The 24,469-nt window shown below is 39.2% G+C and overlaps 2 protein-coding genes across 8 annotated transcripts in view; both read right to left on the bottom strand.

Moving 5' to 3' along the window:
• Positions 1-13,822, bottom strand: part of ZC3H11A (zinc finger CCCH-type containing 11A) — a 44,252-nt gene extending 30,430 nt beyond the window's left edge. Inside the window, exons 1-4 of one of the 7 annotated variants that reach the window (XM_005690380.3) lie at positions 13,342-13,822; positions 12,618-12,823; positions 7,355-7,408; positions 5,961-6,020 (exon numbers count right to left, since the gene is read on the bottom strand). The gene's annotated coding sequence lies outside the window, so the exon portion shown is untranslated. Of the gene's footprint in view, positions 1-5,960; positions 7,409-12,617; positions 12,824-13,322 lie in introns of all 7 variants that reach the window. The other 6 variants (XM_013970002.2, XM_005690379.3, XM_018060000.1 and 3 more) reach the window with 6 other exon arrangements.
• On the bottom strand, positions 7,415-12,265 carry ZBED6 (zinc finger BED-type containing 6). The gene has a single exon (XM_005690378.3). It carries the CDS (start codon positions 11,553-11,555, stop codon positions 8,613-8,615), a length of 2,943 nt encoding a protein of 980 aa, XP_005690435.2. The 5' UTR covers positions 11,556-12,265; the 3' UTR covers positions 7,415-8,612.

The raw sequence follows: 24,469 nt of genomic DNA, 5'->3' as shown, positions 1-24,469 counted from the left end.
GTTTTGGCCAAAACAAAACAAAAAGATCTTAAAAGAGAAACATTGATCTACAACTTGAAATTAAGATGAATCAAATTTATTCACATTTTCTGCTAACAATTCCTAATGCAAGAATAGCAGGCCATGGTAAAACCAGCTTTTAACGCAGCAACCTAGGTTAGAAGAGTTATGTTACTAAACACACACGAAACCTTCAAAATTTAAGTATCGTATGACTTTCAATTGTATTTCCAGAATTTATCCTGAGAGTAATATTCAACAGTGGAAACAGTGACAGACTATTTTGGGGGGCTCCAAAATCACTGCAGATAGTGACTGCAGCCATGAAATTAAAAGACGCTTACTCCTTGGAAGAAAAGTTATGATCAACCTAGACAGCATATTAAAAAGCAGAGATATTACTTTGCCAACAAAGGTCTGTCTAGTCACGGCTATGGTTTTTCCAGTAGTCATGTGTGGATGTGAGAGTTGGACTATAAAGAAAGCCAAGCACAGAAGAATTGATGCTTTTGAACTGTGGTATTGGAAAAGACTCTTTGAGAGTCCCTTGGGGAGATCCAACCAGTCAATGCTAAAGGAAATCAGTCCTGAAAATTCATTGGATACTTTGGCACCTGATGCGAAGAATGGACTCATTTGAAAAGACTCTGATGCTGGGAAAGACTGAAGGCGGGAGAAGGGGACAACAGAGGATGAGATGGTTGGATGGCATCACTGACTCAATGAACATGAGTTTGAGTAAACTGCGGGAGCCGGTGATGGACAGGGAGACCTGGCATGCTGCAGTCCATGGGCTCGCAGAGTCAGACACGACTGAGTGACTGAACTAAACTAATATGCAACAAATATGAAAAAGAATAGTGCATAAGAAAGTTCATCACCATCTTCTAACAATGAAAAAACACCTAGAAACCTACATGTTAAAAAACTGATGCTTCTATAAGCCAAGGAATGACAAGGATTGCCAGCAAACACCAGAAGCTAGAAGAAGCTAGGAAGGATCATTTCCCTACAGGTTTCAAAGAGAGCATGACCCCGTCAACACCTTTTCAGACTTCTAACCTCCGAAACTGTGAATAATAAACTTCCACTGCTTTAAGACATCCAAGTATGTGGTGCTTTGTTATGGAAGCCCTAGGAAACTAATATACATTACAAATGGAGTCAACCGATCCTTGCCAAAGAAGCAAGGCAATTTCAAAGGAGAAAGGACAGTCTTTTCAATATACAATGCTGGAAGAAGAGGATACCTGCATGCAAAAAAATGTATCTAGACAGATGTTATACCTTTCACAAAAATTAAAATGGATCACAAATGTGAAATTTAAAAACTCCTAGAGAATAAAACAAGAGAAAACCCAGGTGATTCTAGGTGTGGTGATAGCTTTTTAGACATAACACCAAATGTACAGTCCATTAAAGAAACCATTGATAAGCTGGAGTTAATTAAAATTAAAAACTTCCACTTCTCAAAAGCACTATTAAGAGAATAAGAAGCCAAGTTACAGACTGGGAGAAAATTTTTGCAAAACACATAACTGATAAAGGACTGGTATTCAGCATATACAAAGAACCCTTACAATGCAACAGTAAGAAAAACAAACCAGGGACTTCCCCAGTGGTCCAGTGGTTGACTCCATGCTTCCAATGCAGGGAGCATGGGTTTGACCCCTGGTGGGAAACTAAGATCCCATCACCTATGCCATGGGGCACAGCCAAAAAAATAAGTTAAAAACGAATTTAAAAATGGGCAAAAGATCTAAACAGACACCTTACCAAAGAAAATATACAGATGACAAACAAGCATATGAAAAGACACTCAGTATCACTGGGAGTTGCAAATCCCTTTTAGAATAGCTGACAAAAATCCAAAAACTGACACCACCAAGTGCTGGTGAGGATGTGGTAGCAGGAAGAAAGCTAGAAAAATATAGAGCAAAGGTTAGCAGTAGTGATAATCACGGTGGTAGGATTACAGGTGGCTATTTATTATTTTATGCTGAGAATAACACTACATTTTCTAATATGATGAAACACAGATGTAACAGAAAATTCAAGTCTACCCTAACTGACCTGACCATCGCTGATATACTACAGAACAGAACAAAGATTGGGTCTTTAATAGTACTTCACCAGTCCACTACCAACATTCCTCTGACCACAAAGAGAATGCATTCCACCATCTGGGGTACACCAAACGGTAACTTAAAAGTCAGAGGGAGGAAGAGAATTTCCTGGTGGTCCAGTGGTTAGGCTTTGGCACTTTCATGGCCTGACTTCAGTCCCTGGTTGGGGACTGAGATTCTGTAAACAGAATGGCCAAAGAAGAGAAAGAAAATCTAGAGGCAGGAAAAATTAGGAGTTTAACATATACATACTACTACACATAGAACAAATAATCAACAAAGACCTGCTGCACAGCACAGTCTATTATACTACTCTGCAATGACCTGCATGGGAAAAGGATCTGGAAAAGAATGGATATCTGTGTATGCACAACTGAGCCACTCTGCTGTACACCTGAAACTAACACGGCACTGTACATCAGCTCTACCACAACATCAAATGCAGACTAAGAAATGGCCTCCAATGGGATAAGGCCTCCAGGAATGCTTAATCAACTACAATGACACACACAATAAGAAAAAGTATTAGTCAAAAAAGAATGGAAACGTTTTACAATAGAAAGGTCTTTTGGTGTCCCTTTCATCCCTGAAATCAACATCCCAAAGACCATAAATGAAACTGTTGCTGGTTTCAGTAAGACTGCTACATATTAATCACACAAAATGAGCTGTATGAAATAGCAGAAGAGCATGAGTTGTACTCCCCCGCCACCCACCGTTTTTTTCAAAATCAATTCTGTAAAACACCCTGAGGTAGGCAAGGCAAGGCATGGAGAGATTGAATCCTGAATAGATACGCACCACATTACTAATGTTTAAATAGAACAGTTCTTTCATATATCCCTTTTACATACTGAATTTCTAAAACTTTCACTAGGGGGTGGGGAGAAGGATATAACTGCTATTCAATAAAATAGCCCCCAAAAATGTAGAGGTAAAAAATTGACTGTAATTATTACTACATAAGACAAAAGTCCAAAACCATGGTGCACATTCCGTTTTTAAAAAAAAAGAAATAGTACCCAAGATAAAGAAAAATCTGAATAAACACTGATGAAAAAGACAAAACTGAATTACAGAATATTACTATCAGAACATTCCCCAGAATGCAAAAAGATGTCAATGTGAGAGGAAAGATATATAAAATAGGAATAATTCCAGAAGATTCCATTTCTACACAGTGAAAATTAGACAAGGATGGAATGGAACTGGTAGAAATGATAATAAAATAACAATACAAAGAAATTTCCCTAAACTGGATGAACTTAAGTCTTTTAACTAAAGGAGTCATCAAATGCCAGGCAGAAATTTTCTTTAAAGACATCGCTACTTCACCATATACCATGTATATAATGGTGAAATTTTTGAATTCCAATGGTAAAGCAGAATTATACAGACTTCTAGGAAAAAGCAGACTGAAAACAAAGGAAAGAACATCAGACTTGACATTTGACACATTATTTGAATCTCTAAAATTTCAAAAGACAAAATATCCAGAATTTAAAGGTGATATTATGACCCCAGATTGAACTTTTCAAATTACATTTCAAGAAAAGCTCAGGACTGGGAAGAAGGTTTTGGAAAGTCTCATAAAGTATATATCATATATGTACTCCACGTAGTCTTTTAAAAATTACTAAAGGAAGCAGTCTAACTTCAGAAAAAAAAAATTAGAATAAATAGTAGTAGAAAAAGAACAAAACAATGAAAAGGCATTATCTCATTATTTCTTTTTAAGTTTTAAAGCAACTACTTGGGGGTGTCTGATTTATGACACAGCTGATAAATCCTAAATAAAGTGAACCATATAACATATCAAAAGAGTAACAAAACATGATCAAAGGAGGTTTATTCCAGAACCAAGAGTGGTTTAACATTGGGAAATTCATTACTAGAATAAACAGGGGTTAAAAAAGGAAACTCTGTGGTATCTTAAGATTTCAAGAACAGAAAAATGGTGAAAAAAATATTTAAAACTGTAGTTTTTTTGAAGTTAAAATGGCTTTTAAAAAACAGCTACAAACATCTATTCCCAATAAAAACTCTTTGTAAATTACAAGGAAGCTTCTTAGCATAAATGTACTAATTGATCAGAAACTATCATCATATATGACATGGTAAAACATTACAAGTAAATCACTCAAGGGAAAAAAAAAAGCCTGTCTCTACTACCATCCAACACTGTTTCAGAGTTCAATGCATGCAATAAGGGAAAAAAGTATCAAGATTAGAAAGGATGAAGCAAAAAATTTAGTATCTGTAGATTATATGCTTGCAAACTATACAATCTAACAATCAATTAAGTAAATTGTAAAAATTAACACGTTTTTTAAAATCAGTAAATTTCTTATGTTCCAACAACAATCATTCAAATGATAACAAGAGTCCTAGTCACAATAAAACTAAAACATATAGGAAGAAAACAAAAGAAATATAAAAGACCCCATCAAATTAGAAACAAAACCAAAACTATTAAACTACTAAGGCACAAGAAGACCTGGATAATGGAGAGATAACGGAGTAGAGACTTAAAGAAGTCTACTTTTCTCCTAAATACCTTAAGTAGACCGAATGCAATTCAATTCAAAATCTCAATGATACTTTATTATTGGAACCTGACAGACTGCAAAATTATATAAGAAAATCTTAGGAAGAATGAGAGGGCCCTGGGCTTCCTGTAATTACCACAGGTGTGAAATATAACATTTAAATATAATATTGGCAAATGAATGAGTACAAGATAAACAGAATTCAGGCAGTTTCTGGAAAAAGTGGCATTTGAAATTAACCAAAATAAATTTAGCCATCCATTTGAAAAAAATAAATTCTGTATCATACAAAAAAGGTTCCAGGAGAACAAAAGCAAGGATGACAAAGATGCTGTAACTCACTAAAAGCACTATATAAGAAAGAGTCTAAATTCATAGCTGTGCGGAGCTAAGAAAGCATTCTTGACAATGCTTAAGGGGAGGAAGACCGGCAATGTCATGTGACTACAATCCTTAGATTACATTTTAATATAAAATATGTAAACACTTAAGTCCTGGGAAGAAATGCATGGTTTTTTTTTTAATAAGCTCAGGATGAAAAAAATCTGTCCTAAACATGATACCAAAGTTACAAACCAAGACAAAACTCATAGAAATGACTACATAAAATGAAAACCATTCATACGGCAAAAGATCAGCAACATGGCCAAGGATTAATACCTTCGCTAAAAGGGATGTGTTAAGAACTTTTAAAAATCAAAAAGACTTCACTAATTCAGTAAATTGGTATAACCTCCTTAGAGAATTGTAACAATTCTACAAATTCACATTTAAGAACTGGTTCAAAGAAACAGTTCACACATGTGTGTGTGTGTATATATACATATATATATATAGCTGTTTTTAGATAAGGGGCTATTTTTGTTTTCAATGGCAAAAACCCAGAAGTCCATCGATGAAGGACAGACTAAGTTACTGCATATCCATTTCCATAAAGCAACAAACACAGCCACTAAAAAGAGGTGAGGCAAAGCTACAAGCATGGACATGGAACGATGCCACGATCAACTGTCAACGGTGGTCTTCTCTGAGGAGGCAGAATTACATGAAGAATCCACCTTGTCTACATTACTTTTACTTTTATTATAAGTACATATTATCAAGAAAAAAAGTAGTGATATTCCTATCAAAAAAGCCCCAAAACTTGTAAACAATTACAAGAAAAAAAATAATGTGTTGACAATTATCTTTTTGATTTCTTACTGGTTCAGGAAAATTATGCCCTAAATTACAAAAATGTTTACCCCTTTAATGATTAAAAAAAAAAAAGAATTTCCACACTTACATTAGCTGGTTGATCTCAACAGGAATGTCTGTGTCTTCACTGAGTTCCAATTTATTACGCCTGTAGGTCGAACCAACACTCAATCCATGAATTAATAATAATATTAGAGGCAGAAAGAATTTTCCTCCTCACATTGCCAAGGAAACCTCTCAGCCACAATTCAAACACAGGATGTGTTTTTAAAATATCTCTCAACTACTGAGAGTTTAAGTCCATTCAAATAACCTTTGTCAAACTGGAGACAGCTAGGGTTAGTTATCTCCTCAAAAACAAAAAAACGACAAAAAAAGAGTTCATATAAAGATGAACTTGAGATTCAAAGGATTATTAAAAAGAAAAAAAGATCAATCTTCCATAGCCGAACAAGTAATTTAAAAAGAAAAAAGAAAGAAAAAAATTAAAAAAAAAAAAAACCACCAAAATTCAATAAGATCCAATTTCTGGTCTTCAAGATTTCTTCACCTATTAAGAAAAAAACAGAAACCTTCCCCCATCTTTATTATCTGTATAATAAAAACATACTTGTATGTAAAAATATAGTGTTTTATGTATAATATACATATACATATATACTAACTGGCTTATAAACACACACACACACGTACACAAATGTGTAGAAATAAAACATCTGGGTAAGTTTTCCCTTTTAAAATACACTACAAAAGCCTTCAAATTTGGGTCATTATAAAAATAGTGAATTTCCTCTTATACCAAAGTATCATGAAGTATTTTAATGTTACACTAAATTTTGCCCGGCCCACAAGATAAAAATGAAGGGAAATCCTTACACATATATCAATGTGTATAATATGGATGTATGTATACTCTCACATCATCTTTTATCATCTTCAGGGAGTGTTTAACCAAAAAAGATAGAAATGTATAGTTACAGAGTAACTACAGAGTGGTGCAGCAAGCTGTAGAAGGCAGAGCAGCATTATAGCCATCCTGAACTGGCACTGTCAAAATATAGAAAGTTTCTATCTCAGGGAAGATTTTTTTCTTCTTTTATAACACCAGTGTCACTGGCATGACATTCAACGGTGGCCCTGCAAAGGCTTATGCAATCTAGTTCCAAATTCTTTACTAGTGATGGCTACAACTAAAGACTTTGTAATTATCCATTTACTCCATTTAGTAAAAGGGTAAACTTTTGGAGTTGAAATTTCATTTCACAATGGTACATTTACCATTTAAGAATTTCAAAAAAACAAAAATGAAGAGCGATTTTGATACATAGAAATGAGTTCTAAATTTTGAAACCAGCCCAGTAACAAAGCAATTTGATTCTCATGTAATAAATACTACATAATTTCTAGGCTAAATCTTGCCAAATACTATCCAAGACAAAACTAAAATCAAAACTTTAAAAAAAGTGGACACCTTTTACTCACACTTAATACTAGTCAATTTTCCAGGAAATTTTTGGGCAGGGAATATCCCCAAATCTAAAATGAAAAAAAGGAAAAATTGGGATCTTACATTAGTTATTCAGTCTGAAACTTTTACTAAAAGTCATCATTTCTGGCCTCCCACTCGATCACAAAAACAATACTCTCAGAGTGGAAAGGGACAAGATCAACTGAGATCAATTCTTTCATTTTACCAGTGAGGCAATGATTACCAACACATGAAAATACTGACTGCTTATTTTGAAATAAGAGTTAAGGCCAAAATAATCTCACAGTTAAGAATATAGTATTATGGGTCATTCGGTGTAATTTTTAAGAAGACATTTATGATCACTTAAATTCAGAGAAACATTCTTTGGGAAATGGATATTGGTTTTGTCACAGTATGCTCACGGGGCTTTTGTTTTTATTCCCATTTAATCTTCTCCAATTCTGTAAATTTTTTGTCATTTACCCATAAATTATATAAAAGTACCTATATAATCTTTTATTGTTTTTACAATAAAAGTTAAATAGGGCAATTCAAAGACTAAAAATATCTAATTGTTTATTCTAATGTTTCCGTTTCATACAGAACCAATCTTAAATATAAAGGGCAACTCTATCACACTTAAATTATAAAATTGACCAGTATGAGGAGGCAATTAGAAACTCCGAAGTATAAAACAATTTTGTGAACTTTTGTTTTTGCCAAGCTGTAAGTATGAATCAGGGTTTTTAAAGAAATAGAAAACTAGTGGTGGTGGGGGGAGGGGAGATATATCAGTTTAGTACGAAAGTAAAGTCGCTCAGCTCCATATGACTTTGTGAACCCATGGACTATACAGTCCTGCCTTTTCTCTATTTCATTGGTTTCAGAGCAATCAACCTTCCCAAGTTGAGAGAAATTTTAACTTAAAACCAATTACTAGTTCAATCTACCAGCCAGAAATAGCCTAAGGCCTTTCAATGCTGCACTATATTTTTCTAATTAAAATATCTCTTTTCCTCTCTCAATTGGAACAAACAAAATTTCAGGTGATAGCTATACTGAATTACTACTATGAAATCTTTAAAGTTAATCTTTACTTTGTCGATACTGTATTACCTCTGAGGAATTTTCAGCCCTTTCTGTGTTTTCAGGTTTCCCCAGATAGTGCATAAAGAATAATTAGTATAACTACATATAACAATTATAGCAATTAGGATACACTAACATAGCAATAAGTTGCCCATTTTAAATGGAGAAAGGAAAAAGAAATTAAGATAATATTTCTTTTTCATTGCTTTGAATAACTTCATTCTCAGGATCCCAGCTTAGAACCAATGCAGAATAATCATAGTTAACATTTTTCAAGTTCATTTTCAGAAACATCAGCTGTTCTATATTATCAAAGTCCAGGCTCATGATCTGCTTTGGATGAAAGTGGCTATTTGCAGTAAAGACACATTCAGATTGCCAACTACACATGGGGCAGCTCAGATACTGAATAGCAACTTGGGTCAAAGCTGGCCATACGTTCACCTTCTTCTGCCAATAAAACAAAGGGTCATCATCCCCTGAGATCTCTGAATACTTCTCTTTGAAGTATTCATCCACCACTGCCATAGCAGAAGGAAACATGAAGCTTTTGCCTCCAATGGCAACAGTATCTGCAGCTGAGCTATCAACAGATCCTGAAATGGAGGTGCCTTCTCTTATAGATGAGGTAAATGAATCAGCTCCTACTATAGCTGAGGGGCCAGAAGCTTCTGAAGTTGCAATATGGCAGACCTCTGGTGAAGATTCCATATAGTTACAAACTTCTTCTGCAAGGATCTGCTTATAAGTTTCCAAATCAGCACCTTGAGGAAAAAAGTCTCCCAAACTGTTTTTAAAGCAAGGATCTAACAAAGTAGCCAAGATACAGGGCTTGGATTTGAGCATGGCACTTAGTAGGGTGTCAGTTTCAAGTTTCAGAGATAAACTGTCTACCAGATTGAGGGCCTGAGTAATACCTCTGACTTGAAAATCTTCTCTGAGTTTCTGCAGGGAAAGGAGTAGATGATGGATGAGGGGTAGCACCTGATTCAATCCTATGGTCTTCACACTCACTTTCTGGGTGGCCTCCTCAAATGGTTTAAGAATATCACAAACATATGTCATTAGAGTCCACTGAAGGGAGGTGAGCACAACTCCACTGGCTCTACCAAGACTATGGTGAACTGAGTAGCAATGCTCCAAGAGCCATTTTAACATATAAAAGGTAGAAATCCAATGGCCAGCTTCATCTTGTTTCAAATTTTTCCATGGAAGTTGGTGATCATTTTGGAACTCTTGCAGTATCTGACGGGCCTTGACTGAATGACTAAAATGATGACAGGTTTTCCTGGCAGCCACTAACATGTTCTCAATGCTTTTGTGCTCACAGAAAAAGTCCTGAATGACTATATTTAAACAACGCAGGAAGCATGGCACGTGGGTAAAACCGCCATCTTTGACTGCGTGTACTACACTAGAAGAACTGTCAGAAACAACGAAGCTAGGGATGAGGAAATTAGGAGAAAGCCACAGACCGATCTGGTCATTTAATTCTTGTAAAATGTTGGTTATCAAACAGTTTTTGGCTAAACCTGTTACACAAAGAACTGCCCACCTTCTAAAGTTGGGGATCCTGCCATTATTGAAAGAAGGTGTAGTTTCCAAAGAGACCCAATGTACTGTCACAATGAAATAGTCAGTGGATGGGTCATGGGTCCATATGTCCACAGTCAGGTGAATCTTTTGGGTCTGAACATTCTCCAAAGTTAAGAAAATTTTTTCTCTGACAGAATCGTATAATCGAGGTACAGCCTTAGTGAAAAAGAAAGTTTCAGACGGTAACCTATAGTCAGGGGCCACAATCTGCAGGAACCTCTGAAAGGCTGGGGTTGAGAAATAGTTGTAAGGATGCATATCTTCCACAATCATTTGAATAACTGCCTGACTTATTTGACTTGAAGCTGAATTTCCACAGTATGCTGTTTCTTGCTCTTGTGCATGCATTTGAGTGTCTTGCTCTGCAACAGGAGTAGGACTCTCAGATCTTCTATTTTCAACCTCTAATACAGGAGGTTCATCTGAATCAGAGTCACTAAGGTGCTCAGCTGCTACGTCTTGGCCGCCTGCAGACTTCTCTCCATGCAAAGTGTCACTCAAGAGATCATTTCTCTCAGTTTCAGTTTCATCTAATCCATTTCCAACTGCACCACTGTCTTTGTTGGCAACTGCCCAATGGATGGGATGAGTGGCCTGCAGGTGTCGTTGAAGTGTTGAAGTTCCTAGATGAGAACCTGGCCTACCCCGGCTCACACTTCGTTTACATATGTTACACACAGCTCTTGAGATGTGCTGAGGATCAGTATAGAAAAAATTCCAAACTGCAGATGTCTTGGCTCTTGTTCCAGGAATTAAGGCATGCTTGACAATGTTACTTTTAATGAGAAATCTCCCTCTTTGTGCCCTCAGGGCATCAGATACTGATTTATCACGTTTCTTACCCATTCCATTATCTAATGGATCAGCAGGGATATATTCAAAGCTTCCACTGCTTCCAGCAGAAGAGGGAGATAAAGGTGCATCCAGAGGAAAATCTTCCTCCCCACTTGTAACTCCAAATTTGTTGGCCCTTGTCCAGTGAGGTGAATGCCTTGCCTGCAGATGTCGTTGAAGAGTAGATGTCCCGAGATGGCTACCTGGTTTACCCCTACTAACACTTTTTTCACAGAGGTTACAAATAGCCCTCCAGGTATACTGCGGGTCCACATGAAAGAAGTGCCACACAATGGAGGTCTTGGCTCTGGTACTAGGTAAATAGATCTGTTTTTCTATATTGCTTTCAAAGAGACTTTCTTCATCCTGCTCAGGGGCACTAGAAGCTAACAAAGTAGGGGCATCTGCAACTGGCCTCCCAGATACCAAATCCTTACTAAACTTTTTCGCAAGGATCAGTTTCTTTCGTCGCCTTTTCCCCTTAATTCGCAAACCCTTCTTTCTTTTCTTTTTAGTGGGCAATTCTGCCTCTTTATCCATTCCTTCTGCTACCATCTTTCCCTCTACCACATCTTCTTCATCTGTATTAGAAGTAATAGGAACACACCCCAGAATCCCAGCACCACTAAAAGTGCTACGTCTTCTACCAGGAGAAAGTGAGGAAACTGGTACACTTATGGTACATACACTCATCCTTTTTAAGTCTCCAAAATTCGCACCAGAATCTGTTAGTGAGTTTACTCCTCAAACATATACACAGCTGTTCCTCTCTACTTGCATTACCTTTTCTCCAATTTCTATGGGGAGTCAAATTCCCTTTGGACCAATGACTTCCAAGCCAGGTTATTTTTGGAGGAAAAATGACAGCAATGGAGAACATTCCCAAACTTTTTCATGGAGGGCTTTAAGATCCCTTCCAACTTTCTGAGTTCTGAATTCAAATAGTCCAATTTATTCATGTTTACAGAAAAACAACTGAGGCCCACTTTCCCAGTGTAATAAAGTTGATAAGTAGCAGCTAGAAACCAGGTCTTTTAAATCTCAGGTCCATGTTCTTTCTATTTCATCAAAAACTAAACCTGCTTGAAATGTCTTCAGCTTTTAAAATATGTTTGTTTTTTTTTTAATGCTGCCTCATGATAGCAACATCAATTTCCCCTAAGTCTCAATGAAGTTAATTATTTTCCGTAAATTTCATTTAAACAAAAACATAGTGCATCATTCAACATTCACCATTTAGGACTGCAATTTGGCAATACAACTCAAAACATCATTTCTGGAAAGTTAAATCAGACTCCACATACTGGTCATTAACAGCAAAATGCTATTTGAGCCCTTTCAACTCTAAAACAGTAACACAGTTCTTTTAAAAATATGGGCAGCAAAAAAAAAAAAAAAAAAAAAAAAAAGCTTTGAGAGTAAAACTTTAAAATTTTACTCACAAGCGATTTTTCAATTTATTTTTCGTATCAAGAGTTAATCCATGCTTGGTTTTCGGACATGTTTAGACTGGAGAAGCTGTACAGCCTATAAATGAGCTAACTCCTAAGTTGGACTCTATATAAGCAGCAAAAAATGGAATACTAGCTTTAAACCATTCTCATGCCTTCTTGGTTGATCCCTCCCCTTCCCCCAGTACCTACACACATTTATCCTAAAAAACATCGCTATCACTAGTTCAGCCTCCTTCTCAAGGTCCAGAACCAAGGGCTGGAAGATGTCAACAATATGAGCCTTCCCCATAGGAATCCGCACCGATTATGGGAGTTTAGGGGGTGTTCTTCATTACGGTTTCATCAATCCCACAAGGAGAACGGAAGTGTCCCTGTTGTTCTTGATTCCGATGCTGAGGGCTGGGGGTGGGAAGTGTAATTAAGGTACGGAAGGGGTGTAGGATACCGGAATAAGGTCGGTGGCTTTCTGTGTGTGGAGTTTGAGAAAATCTCCCAAGTAGTGGGGCCCTAGAGAGGAATGAGAGTAAGTAAAATCAGCTCCTAGCACTCAATCCCATTTACGCAGCAGGGGTCCGCTAAGCTAGGGAAACTCTTGCCCCCGAAGAAACCAATTTAGTGTCAATTCTCCTCTGGCGGTAGGGTAACAAGTCGGCTTCCAGGGCCTGCTCCGGGATCCCAGTTTCGCCAACACCGGATGTGGGGGAGGGGAAGAAGGTTGGGAAAGGAGCAGGCGCCGTGGGGGTGGGGGAAGTGAGGCGGGGGCGGGGTGGGGGCAGGGTGGACGGGAACTGGCAGCGGGAACCTGGGGCCCCCAGCCCGCCCTGGCGACGGCGGCCGCTGGAAGGTGGAGGAGGGGGTCGTTACCGCAAGACCTAGGGACCCGCTCTGACTTTCCGGGCTAGGCCGCGACCCAGGGGCGAGGGGAGGCCGCGGCCACTCCCCTCGCCCTCTCCCCCACCTCCCCGGCCCCAAGCCACCCGGGAAGCAAAAAAACGGGTTTAGTTACCAGAGAACAGAAACTTTACCGAACCGTCGACACTATCCCCGACTCCCGCTTGCTGCCACGTCTTTCTTCTTTCTTAGCCGCTGCCGCCCGCCGTCTTCTCAGCAGCAACACCAGCAGAAATCCAAGACTGCCAGAGTCAAAGATGGCGCCCGGCTACAGGCTCAGCTCTAAGACCCTGCCAGTAAAAGTGCCAGCACGACGCAAGCCGCAAGGATTGTGGGAGATGTAGTTTCCTCTATGAGGCGATGCTTAAGATGGCTTCCCTGTTTGGGAGGGTCACGTGAGACGGGAGGCGCTAAGCCGCCGCGTCCCTTATCTTTTAGAAGTTTTAGAAAGTTACAGGTTTCTTGAAACTGTCTTTTATTAAAAACAGATTTTTAAAATCAAATTAACATAATAAGCGAGAAAGCCGCGAGAGTTTTATCTAACCCGACAGTAGGCACTCAGTTTATTCTCACCAATGGGTTTGCTTAATAAATAAATCCAAATCCTGTGTAAATCTGATTTAGAAATAAACAGTTTTTTTGCTTGCGATGTTGAAGAATTTGTGCGTTTATTTTTATTTGCAGAAGTGAAATGTGTTTGAAGGGAGTTTCTTTTATTTATTAAAACATTTTCATATTGGAAAAAACAGTTCATGCTCATCAGAAGGTTGAGGGTTAAGATGTGAAAAGGAAATAACATCAGTTGCTTACCCATTTAATTATTAATATTAGCCTGTATTTTCCCATTGGAATATCTTTACCTTTTTTATTCGATTATAAAGGTATAATTTGTGAGGTTTTTTTTTAAGGTGATAATAGGGAAATAAAAGTACAAAGTTTAAATCTCCATTAACCTCATTCCTGAGAAATAATCTCTCAGAAATTATCCTGTATTCTAACCTGTAATTTATCCTGTATTCTAACTTTTTTGAATGCAAATACATTTGAATATATTACACTAATATAGTAGGAACCCAAGATCCCCCTAGGGTTATAGGCTCAAGAGAACTTGCTTAGGATAACATTTTACTGAACTTGGATAAAGGATACCCTTTGATGGTAAAGCAGTTGAGACTCCAGGCACCTTTTATTTCCTCTTGGTCTTGTTCCTTCAGCTACCAGCTTAATGAGAGAGTCCCAGCCAGTCCAGGACTGGGCATGAATCAGGTCAGAAGGGTGTTGAGTCTCTTCACACTTGGACGTTTATCTGCTTTCAAAGTGAGAAGCCGCAACATTAGAATCCCAGCCCCAATCACTCCCTTACATGACAATCCTCTGATTGCCATGTCAACCAGCCCTACAAGCAGGTTCTTGGTAACCAGTTTCTGTTTGTGCCTTAACACCTAGGGTTTTTCAGTTTAATAGAAGGCTTTCTAAACAGCTGAAGGGTTTTCCAGACTAGGGCTTTCAAGATGCAACCTGGTCTGATTAGTGTGCTATATACAGTGTTAAAAAAGAAGCAGGAGCCCCCAAATGGGGTCACTTATGCTAAGCACCACCAAGACTTAATACCTAAGGTAGTTTTGGCCTCTCCCAGGAGTAAGACATTTTAAACCAGTCTGAAATGTCTTGGTCTGCACTAGTGAGGCAATCTGCCTACTAAGATTCCACCCACCTTTCAAAGAAAAGGTAAACTTCCCCAAATAATCCACTTTAAACGTCCTTGTCCTACCCTCTTTCTGCCTGTAAAAAGCTTCTATTTCCTCTTAGCAAAACTTCCATTTTGTGCAACTCTGTCCTTCTATTTGTCTTCTGTCTGGTTCACGAGTCGTTGAATAAAATAAACTTCATCTTTAAATTTATTTAGTTCAAGGTTTGTTCTTTAACAATTGTTGTATTTCGTCAAATCTAAGGTATCATTGATTATGTATTTTATTTTATAGACCTCTAAGAGAAAAAACTGCCAATTAAACTCTGATAGGCCATTGATCAGAGATGTTAAAATTTGGTAGTATGTGTGTGCATCTTAGAATGAATGAAAGATAGTAATTTTAGGATAAGAACAGGCTACAACTATGCATATTGTTTGGCAACTTGCTTCCCCCACCCTCACCCCAGCCCCCCTTTACAATATATCTTGAATATTTTTGATGGTCATCAATTCTTAGAGGCCTACCATATTCTTTTTTAGCAGCTCTGGTAACACAGTAGGTCTCTTTTGTGGTAAACTGCCCCAGTTCCTTTTTGATGGAAATAATCATGATTATTTAGTCTCACCCAAAGAGGGGAGGAAAAATAATGGAGTATTAGGGATACTAAAGGGGTCAGAAATTAAAACCTAGGGCAATTAGAAAGAAGGAGAACCCATCAAGAGATCCTCTGAAGTCCAGATGAGAACCCCCACCCAACTCCATATATACAAACAGAATTCTCAGGGGGTAAATGTGGGCCTGCCCTTGGTTTGTTAAAAAGGGTTAAATTATCTAGACCAAAGGCACAATGCCAGATTTTCTCTACTCACACCCACCCTCTCGATTCTAAATGAATTTCAGTCTTTAGACCTCTTTAGTAAATAAAGACCTCTTTAGTAAATAATTGGCGAAACATTTTATGGTGTCCAATGTCAGAGCAAAGGTTTTGTAGCTTAGCCCTCTGGGCTTCCCCGATAGCTCAGTTGGTAAAGGATCCGCCTGCAATGTAGGAGACCAGGGTTCAATTCCTGTGTTAGGAAGATCTCCTGGAGAAGGGAAAGGCTACCCATTCCTGTATTGTTGGGCTTCCCTTGTGGCTCAGCTGGTAAAGAATCTGCCTGCAATGTGGGAGACCTGGGTTTGATCCCTGGGCTGGGAAGATCCCCTGGAGAAGGGAAAGGCTATGCATTCCAGTATTGTGGCCTAGAGAATTCCATGAACAGTACATGGGTTTTGGACTGCAGAGTTGGACACGACTGTGAGAAAATTAGATTAAAAAGTGATTATTTGGGGCTTCCCTGGTGGCTCAGTGGTGGAGAATCCGCCCGCCAATGCAGGAGGCATGGGTTCGATCCCTGATCCAGGAAGATCCCACATACAGTAGAGTAATTAGGCATGCACACCACAACTGTTGTGCTCCAGAGCCCAGGAACCACGGTCACGGAGCCCACGTACAGCAACTAGTGAAGCCCTCACGCCCTATAGCCTGTGCTCCACAACAAGAGAAGATGCCACAGTGAGAAGCCAGCAGACGTCTAGAGAGAAGCCCTCCAATCGCCACAGCGCGAGAAACGCCCTCACGGCAGGGAACACCCAGCGCAGCCAAAAAAAAAGAATAAAATAGAAGTGAACATTTATTTAGACGAGGAACAATAAACTGCATATAAAAATTATCTTAAACCATATACACTACAAACTAAAAAAGTCATTTTTTAACCAATAAACTCTATAATCTTCTATAATAGATTTTTCTATATATTTGCCACATAGTCTTTGATTGTCTTTTCATATGACAGTTTTGTAATATCTCCTATAAAGAGTATAAAAGTAGACCGGTCTTCCCTCTGGCATTTTATTTTATTTTTTGCCTGGCTGGGTCTTCCTTGCTGCACAGGGGCTTTCTCTGGTTGCCGCGAGTGGGGGTAACTCTCTGGTGCAGCACGCGGGCTTCTCACTGTGGTGGCTCTTCCCGTTGCGGAGCACAGGTTCTAGGCGCCTGGGCTGCAGTGGGCGCAGCACGCAGGCTCAGGAGTTGCGGCTCGCGGGCTCTGGAACATGGGCTCAGGGTTTGTGACACTCGGACTTCGTTGCTCCACAGCATGTAGAAGCTTCCTGGACCGGAAATCGACCTGTCCCCTGCAATGGCAGGTGGACTCATCTACTGCGCCACCAGGGAGCCCTCACTCTGGCATTTTCAATGAAAGTAGTTTCATCCATGATAGTTTAGAAAAGTCTATTTCACAACTTACTGGTAAAATTGGTGACAATTTTAGATTGCTGTCAAATTTAGGGACACTTCTATCAAGTTTCTTACATCTACAAGCACTAAAACTTTGTAGACTTAATATTGAATTAATATTAACTTAATATAGTCTTGGCCAAGAGAGAACAATCATTTTTGGTAGATATATTAGTTATCTATTGCTATATATGTTATCCCTAAATTTAATGACTTAAAACAACAAATATTTATCACCCCATGGCTTCTGTGGGTCAGGAATTCAGAAGCAGTTTAGCTGGGTGGTTCTGGCTCAGGTTTTCTCATAAAGTGGTGATCGGTTTGTCAGCCACCTGAAGACTTGACTGAGGCTAGAAGATCCATTTCAAAATTCTCTCATGTAACTGTTAACAGGGGACCTCAATCTTACCATATGGACCTCTCTACCAGGCAGCTTATCTTATGGGCTTCTGGCTCCTTCCTGAGGGGGAGAGAAAGAAGGCGAGAAAGAGGGAGACTGAGACAGGAGGTGTAAGCTGCAATGGGTTTCCTGACCTAGCCTTGGAAGTGACACGCCACCGCCTCTTCTGTATTCTGTTGACCAACACTGACATAATGTGGGAGGGGAGTAGGGTGTGAATAACAGGAGACAGAGTATATTATCTTGAATGCTTGCTATTGTATCATTTGTTAATGATCCTCCATTAGAAATTTTTCACATATGGTGATTGGAAGATTTTTCCAAAAATTAACTTCTGATTACATAACTTTCAAACCTGTCTCTCCTCCACAATCTACATGCCACTTATATCAAGATGTGACCTCTGGTCCTATAGCTATGGGCCATAACACCAAATGAGTCTACAGAGCACGTAATAGAGATATTCTTGAAAGCCATTTCTACATTTACATGTGTGGCAATGACTCTAAGTGAAAATAACTGTATACCACATAAATACAGCTCAAAATATTTGTATCCCAACTCAACTTCCTCTTAGCAGATCCCAGAAATGGCTAACAGGGGGAAGGTATTGGAGAGAGAGTCTGAGTGAAAGGATACAGGGATCTTAATCATTGCAATGAGAATACTTTACTTATAGAATTTTATAATGACTGTATGAGCACATTGCTAAGGCCTTGCCCAGAGCCTTGAAAAGGGGTTGTGCAAGGAAGTGGTCCTGAAGGTTAAAGTTGGTTAACTTCATGGTAAATCCTCCTTTCTTGGCATAGTGTTAGGATCTGTTGACTGTGGTGTCATACGATCAGGATTCAAATCCTGGCCTGTCCCTCCCCTGAATCTCTAATCAACTCTGTAGACTCTACAAGTTGGCAATAGCCGTCTGTTTGTACTTCCTACATTAGAGAATAAAGTGGGAGAGAAACTACCATATAAGCGGTTCTGATCACCACTAGCCATCATCCTTGCTCTTTTTCTTCTTGCCTTTGAGTCTCAACCATCTGACCTGAGTGAGGAAATAAGAATCAACAGAGCCTCCTAGCCTGAAGCCTTCATAAGAGCCACGAATATCTGCTAACTGCAATAGATAAATTTCAAACCTCTTGCTCTAGCTGCAAGACCAGAGCCGGTATCACTGAAATCAACCTTTCTAGGACTGCCTTCCCCTGTTGACTCCCAGTGCTTTCTTGTTTCCAAGTACAGAACTTTTTCCTTGGAATTTATTTTTGGAATGGGATAACTGTAGTTTTGTTGGGTGATGGGTTAGTTAAGAAAAGGCAGATTAGGTTCTTATTCCCATTTCAGTCGGTTCAGTTCAGTTCAGTCGCTCAGTCATGTCCGACTCTTTGTGACCCCATGAACCGCAGCACGCCAGGCCTCCCTGTCCTTCACCAACTCCCAGAGTTCACTTAAACTTACGTCCATCGAGACCGTGATGCCATCCAGCCATCTCATCCTCGGTCGGCCCCTTCTCCTCCTGCCCTCAATCCCTCCCAGCATCAGAGTCTTTTCCAATGAGTCAACTCTTCGCATCAGGTGGCCAAAGTATTGGAGTTTCAACTTTAGCATCATTCCTTCCAAAGAAATCCCAGGGCTGATCTCCTTCAGAATGGACTGGTTGGACCTCCTTGCAGTCTAAGTTACCCTCAAGAGTCTTCTCCAACACCACAGTTTAAAAGCATCAATTCTTCAGCGCTCAGCTTTCTTCACAGTCCAACTCTCACATCCATATATGACCACTGGAAAAACCATAGCCTTGACTAGACAGACCTTTGTTGGCAAAGTAATGTCTCTGCTTTTGAATATGCTGTCTAGGTTAGTCATAACTTTCCTTCCAAGGAGTAAGCGTCTTTTAATTTCATGGCTGCAATCACCATCTGCAGTGATTTTGGACCCCCCAAAATAAAGCATGACACTGTTTCCACTGTTTCCCCATCTATTTCCCATGAAGTGATGGGAGCCCATTTATCTTATACTAAATATTCTATGTTTGGGTTGCTATGCTAGGCATTGTGGGGAATCCCAAGTAGGCATAAAAGTTCTATGTGGAACTTTTCCAGGAAACATGAGAAATGTAAAGATAAATAATTGCCGTGTAGTGTACACCAAGTGTCCAGCTACAGTTGAGACTTGGGTTTATAAACTCAAATGTTTACATGAGTTAGGCACAAGTGTGTATGAGAATGATAAGCCAGGTATAAAAATAAAACTTGAGAATGCACACCCTAGCTGAAGGGCCCACTTTACATTCAACTCCAGTCCAGACATGCCAGGAGAGAAGGCCTGATTTTTCAAAAAAAGCCAGAAATTCAGACTTTTTATGTGAAAACTTCTGATTACACTACTTAAAATGAAACAGACAGAAAACATCACCTCATGGCCTGGCTTGTCACTCTAGTTCTAGGAGAGTTAGAAAGGAAGCGGGGATCATTGAAAAGTGTAGTGTTCCAGGAAATACTTTCTGGAGGTATAAGCTGAACTTTAATTAGGACAGAACAAGAGGTAAGTGAAGACATTGTTAGCGGGATCCCTGAAGGAGCTAGGAGAGAAATTCAGCTGGGGAAGTCTACAGATTATAGGGAAAGACAGCATTGTAAACATAGCAAGATTATGGAGGGCCTTGAATGTTGGGAAGACATTTCAATACTATTCCTTGGACCACAGGAATTCCTTGATAGCTTTGAAAGAGGGACAACAAAGCAGAGGACGTGACATTTGCAGACTTAGGTTTCATAAAGCCTAAGCTAGTGGTAATGTTCAGCAGGAGTGATGGCAGTGAGAGTCAATGGGAGCATCAAGCAGTGGTCCCGTATTGATCCTACCCATGACCACCTCTTGTCTGTTGTATTAAAAAAAAAAATTATTGAACTACAGTTGATTTACAATGTTGTTTTCATTTCTAGAGTACAGCAAAGAGTTCGCTTATCCATATACACACGTACTCTTTTTCATGTTCTTCTCCATTGCTGTTTATTGGAGGAGAGTGACACGGCTCCCTGCGCCGTGCAGCAGGACCTTGCTATTTACCCATTTTATATGTAGTAGTCTGTATCTGCTAATCTGAAATTGCTAATTTGCCCCTCCTCTACCGTCTTTTCTCTTTGGTTCCTGTAAGTTCATTTTTTGTGTCTGTGAGTTTGTTTTTATTTCATAAATAATTTCATTTGTGTTGTATTTTGGATTCCATATATGAGTGATATCATACGGAATTTGTCTTTCCTTTTGTAACTTGTTTCACTTCCGTACGTTAATCTCTAGTTTCATCCATGTTGCTGCAAATGGTATTATTTCGTTCTTTTTTTACGGTTGAGTAGTATTCCAACACACACACGCACACACACACACACACACATAGCATCTTTTTGATCCACTCGTCTGTCAGTAGACACTTAAGATGTTTTCATGTCTTGGCTATTGTAAATAGTACTGCTATGAACATTGGGGTCCGTGTATTTTTTCAGATTATAGTTTTCTCCAGATATATGCCCAGCAGTGGGATTGCTGGATCATATGGCTATTCTATTCTGAGTTTTTAATGACCCTGCATGCTGTTTTCCATAGTGGCTGCGACTCAAATTCCCAACAACAATGTAGAAGAGTTCCCTTTTCTCCACACCTTCACCGGATTAGGTGATTTCTGGACTTTTTAATGATAGCCATTCTGACCAGTGTGATATGGTCTGAGTGTAATTTCTGACTCACTGTAGTTTTGATTTGCATTTCTCCAATAATTAGAGATGTTAAGTATCTCCGAATGTGCCTATTGCTTCCTAGTGGTAAAGTGGTGCCAGTGGTAAAGAACCCACCTGCCAATGCCAGAGACATAGGAGATACGGGTTCAGTCCCTGGGTTGGGAGGGTCCCCTGGAGAAGGGCGTGGCAACTCACTCCGGTATTCTTGCCTGGAGAATCCCATGGACAGAGGAGCCTGGCGGGCTACAGTCCCTAGGGTTGCAAGGAGTCAGACATGACTAAACTGACGCAGCACTTAGTAATGGGCCTACTGGTCGTTTGTATGTCTTCTTTGGGTAAATGTCTGTTTTGGTCTTCTGCACACTTTTCAACTGGGCGTTTGCTCTTCTGTTATTGAGTTGTATGAATTGTTTGCGTGTTCTGGGAATTAAGCTGTTGTCCCTGGCATCATTCGCAAATGTCTTCTCCCACTCTGTATGTTGTCTTTTTGATTTGTTTATGGTTTCCCTTGCTGTGCAAAAACTTGCAAGTTTGATTAGTTCTTTACTTTTGCTTTTATTTCTCTCCTTGGGAGACTGACCTAAGAAAACATTGATATGATTTATGTCAGAATGTTTTGCCTATGCTCTCTTCTAGGAGTTTTATGGTATCATGTCTTTAAGCCATTTGGGGTTTATTTTTGTGTATGGTGTGAGGGTGTGTTCCCACTTCATTCATTCCCATGCAACTGTCCAACTTTGCAAACATCGCTTGCTGAAGAGACTGTCTTCTCTCCACTGTATACCCTTGCCTCCTCTGTAGAAGATTACTTGACTGTAGGTGTGTGGCTTTGTTTCTGGGCTCTCACCCTGTTCCTTTAATCCATATGTCTGTTTCTGTGTCAATACCACACTGCTTTGGTTACTGAGCTCTGCAGTATTGTCTGAGGTCTGTGAGGTTTCTGCCTCCAGTTTTGTTCTTCTTCTTCAGGATTGCTTTGGCACTTCTGGGTGTTTCTTGGTTCCATATAAATTTTAGGATTATTGGTTCTCGTTCTGTCAAAAATGTCAAGGATAATTTGACACGGATATCACTTAATCTGTAGATTGCCTTTGGCAGAATGGCCATTTAACAATGTTAATTTTTCCAATCCAAGTTATATCTCATACTTTTAGTTTGTCCCTCTCTAAGCTGTTCCCCTCCAGCACTCTTGCCTGGAAACTCCCGCGGATAGAGGACCTTGGTGGGCCATAGGCAGCCATTGGGTTGCGAAAGAGCTGGCAACTAAAGAGCAAGAGCAAGTTGTCCCCAAAGCCTAATAATATACACGCTCTATATTCTGAAGAGGCTGGGGCGGGGGGTAAGGGAATATTACGCTCAATTCCTTGCTTCCCTCTGGCACACTTGTTTTATCATTTAATCTTCAATACCGAATTCCTTGACTCCTTTTTCTCCTCTCATATGCTCTTCAATATGCTTAATTTGGATTTATATCTGCATGGCTTCTCTGAAATTACTGTGACAGGGTCATTAGTTTTAAGTTGAATGAATTACTTTCAGTGTTTATTTTTCTTCTTATTAGAAATCAGCATGTAATGAGTTTATTATATATCAGGCACTGTACTAACAGTTTTATATACATTATCCAATTTAATCACAGAGTTTTGCCAAGAGAACACACTGGTCATAGCAAACACCCACTTCCAACAACACAAGAGACAGCTCTGCACATGGACATCACCAGATGGTCAACACCGAAATCAGATTGATTATATTCTTTGCAGCCAAACATAGTGAAGTTCTATACAGTCAGCAAAAACAAGACTGGGAGCTGACTGTGGCTCAGATCATGAACTCCTTATTGCAAAATTCAGACTTAAATTGAAGAAAATAGGGAAAACCATTAAGCCATTCAGGTATGACTTAAGTCAAATTCCATACGATTATACAGTGGAAGTGACAAATAGATTCAAGGGATTAGATCTGATAGACAGAGTGCCTGAAGAGCTATGGATGGAGATTCGTGACGTTGTACAGGAGGCAGTGATCAAGACCATCCCCAAGAAAAAGAAATGCAACTCCCCCCCCAAAAAAAAAACCCAAAAAGTTATCTGAGGAGGCCTTACAAATAGCTGAGAAAAGAAGAGAAGTGAAAGGCGAAGGAAAAGAGGAAAGATATACCCATTTGAATGCAGAATTCCAAAGAATAGCAAGGAGAGACAAGAAAGCCTTCCTCAATGATCAATGCAAAGAAATAGAGGAAAACAATAGAATGGGAAAGACTAGAGATCTCTTCAAGAAAATTAGAATACCAAGGGAACATTTCATGCAAAGATGGGCACAATAAAGGACAGAAATGGTATGGACCTAACAGAAGCAGAAGATATTAAGAAGTGGCAAGAATACACAGAAGAACTGTGCAAAAGATATTAATGACTTGGATAGCCACAATAGTTGTTGTACAGAATGAGACATCCTGGAATACGAAGTCAAGTGGGCCTTAGGACGAATCACTACAAAGCTAGTGGGGGTGATGGAATTCCAGCTGAGCTATTGGAAATCGTAAAAATTGATGCTATTAAAGCACTGCACTCATTATGTCAGCAAATCTGGAAAACTCAGCAGTGGCCACAGTACTGGAAAAAGTCAGTTTTCATTCCAGTCCCAAAGAAGGGCAATGTCAAATAATTTCAAACTATTGCACAATCGCACTCATTTCACACGCTAGAAAAGTCATACTCAAAATACTCCAACATAGGCTTCAGCAGTATGGGAACTAAGAACTTCCAGATGCACAAGCTGGATTTAGAAGAGGCAGAGGATCCAGAGATCAAATTGCCAACATTTGTTTATAGAAAAAGCAAGACTTATATTCTAGAAAAAGCAAGATTTGATTATAGGAAAAGCAAGAGAATTCCAGAAAAACATCTACTTCAATTTCATTGACCAAAGCCTTTGACTATGTGGATCATGACAAACTTTGGAAAATTCTGAAAGATATGGGAATACCAGACCACCTGACCTGCCTCCTGAGAAACCTGCATGCAGGTCAAGAAGCAACAGTTAGAACCAGACATGGAACAATGGACTGGTTCAAAATTGGAAAAGGAGTACATCAAGGCTGTATATTGTCATCCTGCTTATTTAACTCATATGCAGAGTACATCATGTGAAATGTCAGGTTGG

This window comes from Capra hircus, chromosome 16 (genome assembly GCF_001704415.2).
Source record: "Capra hircus breed San Clemente chromosome 16, ASM170441v1, whole genome shotgun sequence".
NCBI lineage: Eukaryota > Metazoa > Chordata > Mammalia > Artiodactyla > Bovidae > Capra > Capra hircus.
Note: the sequence above shows the minus strand (reverse complement) of the source record. Positions and strands in the feature narration are given on the sequence as shown.

Coding starts and splice junctions, on each gene's coding strand:
- ZBED6 (XM_005690378.3), bottom strand. CDS start 11,555: ATGAGTGTATGTACCATAAGTGTACCAGTTTCCTCACTTTCTCCTGGT.